We start from the raw sequence: 4,911 nt of genomic DNA, 5'->3' as shown, positions 1-4,911 counted from the left end.
AACAACAACAAAAAAACAAACCAAACCAAAAAAGATGGAACAAAAAAGTAGTTGGTCATGGTGGTGCATGCTTGTAGTCCCAGTACTTGAGAGGCAAAAGCCAGGATTAGAAAAGCTGGATTAGACAGCAGGATCCTGTCTCCAAAAGCAACACACCAAGAACAACTCCTCTATCAAAACTATCAGTGAAACTCTATTAAATCTACCTCTCTCAAGATACTTTACTACCTCCCAGAAACAGGAGACCTTGCAGGTCCCTAGGACCCCATTCTAATGAGTTATGCCTAATGACATAAGGACATATTTAAAAATAATGACCTATTTTAAATTTGACAATGGATGGGGTAAAATGGTACTCTAACACTGTCCTGTACAAAAATCACATTTCCAATCAATGCTACAAGCAACGTAGTGACCGTGCTACTCCATCCTACAAATGCTAGTTTCCATCCAAGTGAGAAAAATGCAGAGAACAGCAGAAACATACAACAGCAGAAGTGTTAAATAAAATGGGTTAAATGTGAAGAAAGCATATAGCCTTGTCATTCTACTGGTGTGACAGACACTGCACCACAATCACTCATGGTGTCAGCACTGGGAAGGTGACAGGACCTCACGTTATCATCTCTAATATGCATGTAAATGAATGTTATCTCGAAATTAAAATTGTAGAAAATGAAAGTGCCGCCTATATAAAGTCAGGTGACTGCACAATTTACTGATAGTTAAACTAGTCTGCAACACACTGCCTGAAATGGAGACAGAAAAATAGCCTTCAAATCATCCTAGATTTGGCACCATATCTTGCTAGGAGACAGCACACTTTGCTAGGTATCCAGGTATCTGCTAGGTATTCAGCATGCATCTCCTACAGTGAGTGAGCTTTAGGGAGTACACAGATCTGTTGCAATGTGTAATGAGTAACGGTGCCCACCCAGTCTGCATTAGCACCATAGTGAAGTCCTGCAGTACCACGTTTTTAGGAAATGCCCTTTATTATTTATGATAGAACAACATGCAGTTTTTTTTTTTTTTTTTTTTTTTTGGTTTTTTGAGACAGGGTTTCTCTGTGTAGCCCTGGCTGTCCTGGAACTCACTTGGTAGACCAGGCTGGCCTGGAACTCAGAAATCCGCCTGCCTCTGCCTCCCGAGTGCTGGGATTAAAGGCGTGCGCCACCACGCCCGGCTCAACATGCAGTTTTAATACAAGTGTTCCTCAGAAGCACAGGCAGGTGCATCTCTGAATTTGAGGGCAGCTAGACTATACAGCAAAACCCTATTTCAAATATATGGTACTGGTGATTGAAACCTGGGATTGATAAAAGTTTAGGTAAACATTAAAGTGGAAAATTTATTTGGAGACTTAGTTGTGTCATGTGGTGTTTTTCTGAAAGCTGTCTTTTTTTTAAAAAAAGATTTATTAATTATATATAAGTACACTGTAATTGTCTTCAGACACTTTTTCTTCTCTCTCCAGCCCTGTTTACTCTGGCCCAAAAACTTATTATATGTGAGTACACTGTAGCTGTCTTCAGACACATCAGAAGAGGGTATCAGATCTCATTACGAATGACTGTGAGCCACCATGTGGTTGTTGGGATTTGAACTCAGGACTTTTGGAAGAGCAGTCAGTGCTCTCATCTGCTGAGCCATCTCTCCAGCCCCTGAAAGCTGTCTTGTCAGAGGATATTTTGTTCAAGCAGACGTGTTAGGGGGGCATGTGATATTTTGATGAAGCCAATGCTTGAGAAGGCGAGTGATATTTGGAAAGAATATAAATACAACCCCATAGAGGTCACTCTTCAACATTTTGCTGGTCTTCATTGATCTTCGCTTGTTGTGACTTCATAGAGAAAAACTTCCAAAAAAACTTCTTGTGGTATTCTGACTGCGCCAATACAACAGAGCTTTGAGGTTTCTTCTGGATCGTCCCGTTGCTACTGATTCCTGTTTGGTTGGACTGGACTGTCACTACAGACTTTTGATATTTTAGACTGGACTACATATATCCTGACAATGAAGACTGGATTTGCCCCAAAGAACTTCTAAAAGGTCCCCATCCCCCTTGTCCATCTTCTCCCCAATCTTTAAGAGCCCTTATTAAAGTAGATTTTGAAAAATTTAAGCCTGCATGTTATATCCACTGAAGTACATTCCCAGAATAGTTTAATTTGCCTGTTGCACTAAGGGAGTTTCCTGGCTACTCAGCTGAGTACTGTTAGCAAACAAGCTTTACAAGGGAGAAAGCATGTTTAAAGAAACAAAACCCAAAGGTGGCTCATTCCTATAATCCCAGAACTCAAAATGCTGAGGCATGAAGACTGCTGGAGTGTGAGGCCAACATGGGCTACAAAGTAGGACCAATAAAATGAACCCAAACAGATAAGCCCCCCACTTCTCCCCACCCCACCCAACCTCACAGTTTACATACCAGCCCCTCCTTCCACAAGAGAAGGGAGGCTTGCTGGTACAAGGGCAGTGTAGAGCCACTCTTTCCTCTTCTCCTTTGGACTCACAGTCCAGAAAAATCAACAAATTCTCATGTAAGATAGAAAGATTTTCTTTATTAATGACCCCAACCGTATTTCTTTAGATACAGGAGTTTTGAACTCAAATACTTAGAAGAAAACAAGTTAAGATTGCATTACCTGCAACTCATTACCAGTAACATATTGCAAAGCAAACAGCTTGGAAAAGGAAGGGGAGTGAGGGAGGAAAAATAAAAGGGAATTAAGTTGATCAAGTGGATTTTTTTTTTTTTTTAATTCTTAGGAACTATCAAGTCCTTGCAAGCACAGCTTGTTTCTGCAGGTTATTTGCCAAACTCGTACAAAATGGAACCCAAATGGAGAATCCCTCAAGAACCTGGAGAAGGTGCAACATGAAGGGCTACGATTATCCAGTAGCAAGCAGTCCAGCCTTCGGTCAACAGCGCTTCCTCCTCAGTTCCCAAGAGTTAGCGGGATGAAAAAGTCTTCCCCCTTCAAAAGCAGAGACAGAGTGAAGGCTTACTCCAGATGTCCTTCCCTCCCAGCCTATGCTCTAGGCCTGCGGTGGATTGCCCACTGGAGACCAAAGAAAGAGGAAGGGAAAGTCTTCCAGCAAAGGTGCTAGAGCCACAGGACTCAGTCACGCCCCAGCACTAAGTAACACCATGGCAAGCCCATAAGCACACTGGATGTTCCCAGCAGATGAGAAAATGGTCTGCAATTTTTTTAAAAGGCAGTGTCTCACGCTGTGGCCTGCCTCTGCCTCCTGACAGTGCTACCACACCCACTTTTCTCTAGCTTTCAGATGGCTTAGAGAGACATGAATTTCAGCTGAGGCTCCGTCTACCCAGTTGATCCCATTTAGATAACAATTTCTTAACCTTTCAACAGGAGAAAGAAAGTGCAAAGCCACCTTAAAATTTTCAAACATTAGCTAGGCATGGTGGTATATGCTTTTAATCCCAGCATTCGGGAGGTGAAGGCATGTGGATCTCTTTAAGTTCTAGGTTAGCCAGGGATATATAGTTAGACTCTGGCTAAAACAACCAACCAACTAACCCCCCAAAAAAATCCAACTTCAAAGGTTAAAGACATCCTGGTTGTCAGTTGGCATGTACTCTGGCTCACAGAACCCTGGCCTGGTTCTGGCTTCCTGAGCTGTGGTATCCTTTTCTACCCAGTAAGTCCCCAGAGGGATTACTAGACCCATAAAGAGCCTACAAATGGTACTTACTCCAAGGGTATTTGGTAAAGTAGCTTGGAATTGAGAACTGAGAACTACAGAAAAGGAGAGCAGAAGAAAGAGCTCTCCACGTTTTGTGCTCACCCCAAATGAAACTTCTTGATGGCCTTCCACACAAGAAAAGCCGAGCACTGTGTTGTGTTGACTCCACAGGCAACTTCTAGCTCGGGGCCACACTCCTAACAGGCCCACTTTAATTTTCACTGTCTATACGTAGCATAATAGAGGTTTTCGAACAACTAAATTTATTCCTGTAAAGGGTTCATCCTTCCTCAGGCTCCTCCACCAGGACAGGAATCAATTCCTGCCTCTTTTGTGTCCCATTTGGCAGCAACTACCAGGAACACCTGCTGGCCACAAGACAGAGTGATGAGGGCAGCCATCAGGGTGAAGGAAGGTGATGCAAGCAGTCCCAGGGCTATCTTAACATCCCCACCTTTTGACCTTTCTGTCTGATTTTGTTTTTCTTTGCTTGCTCTGTGTGTGTGTGTGTGTGTGTGTGTGTGTGTAAAGGCCAGAAGTCAGCAATGGGTACTTTCCTTCAGTAGTCAACTGTGGCCCCCCACTGAGTCGGGGTCCTATTTGACAGCTCTGGATGGCCTGGATGGCTTGGAACTTGCTAGTCTTGAAACCACTGAGACTTGCTGAGTGGTGGCGATGCACACCTTTAAGCCCAGTGCTTGGGAGGCAGAGGCAGGAGGATCTCAGAGGTCCAGGTCAGCCAGATCTACAAAGGGATCAAGAACAGCCGAGCTACATAGTGGCTTGACTATGCTTGGCTTATGAGAAATGGGACTATTAGGAGGTGTGGCCTTGTCGGAGGAAGTGGATCTCTGTGGGGGTGGGTGTTGAAGCTCCTCCCAGTACACAAGAATCAAGTTTCTTTCTCCTGGTTACAGTCAGGTCAAGGTGCAGAACTCTCCTTCTCCAGCACCATGTCTGCCTGGATGCTGCCATGCTTCCTGCCATGATGATAATGGACTAAACCTCTGAAACTGTAAGCCAGCCCCAATTAAATAGCTGCCTTTTTAAGAGTTGCTTGGGGTGCTGGGCATGGTGGCGCACGCTTTTAATTCCAGCACTCGGGAAGCAGAGGCAGGCGGATTTCTGAGTTCAAGGACAGCCTGGTCTACAAAGTGAGTTCCAGGACAGCCAGGGCTACACAGAGAAACCCTGTCT

At 44.1% G+C, this 4,911-nt stretch overlaps 1 protein-coding gene across 2 annotated transcripts in view; it reads right to left on the bottom strand.

The window, feature by feature from the left end:
- Positions 1 to 2,544: 2,544 nt before the first annotated feature.
- Positions 2,545 to 4,911, bottom strand: part of Arpc2 (actin related protein 2/3 complex subunit 2) — a 32,473-nt gene continuing 30,106 nt past the window's right edge. For both annotated transcript variants that reach the window (XM_029478158.1, XM_021157274.2), the window contains one exon: positions 2,545 to 2,981. In XM_029478158.1, the coding sequence (XP_029334018.1) occupies positions 2,957 to 2,981 (25 nt within the window). In that variant the 3' untranslated portion in view covers positions 2,545 to 2,956. The remainder of the gene's footprint in view (positions 2,982 to 4,911) is intronic.

Source organism: Mus caroli, chromosome 1 (assembly GCF_900094665.2).
Source record: "Mus caroli chromosome 1, CAROLI_EIJ_v1.1, whole genome shotgun sequence".
NCBI classification, from domain to species: domain Eukaryota; kingdom Metazoa; phylum Chordata; class Mammalia; order Rodentia; family Muridae; genus Mus; species Mus caroli.
Note: the sequence above shows the minus strand (reverse complement) of the source record. Positions and strands in the feature narration are given on the sequence as shown.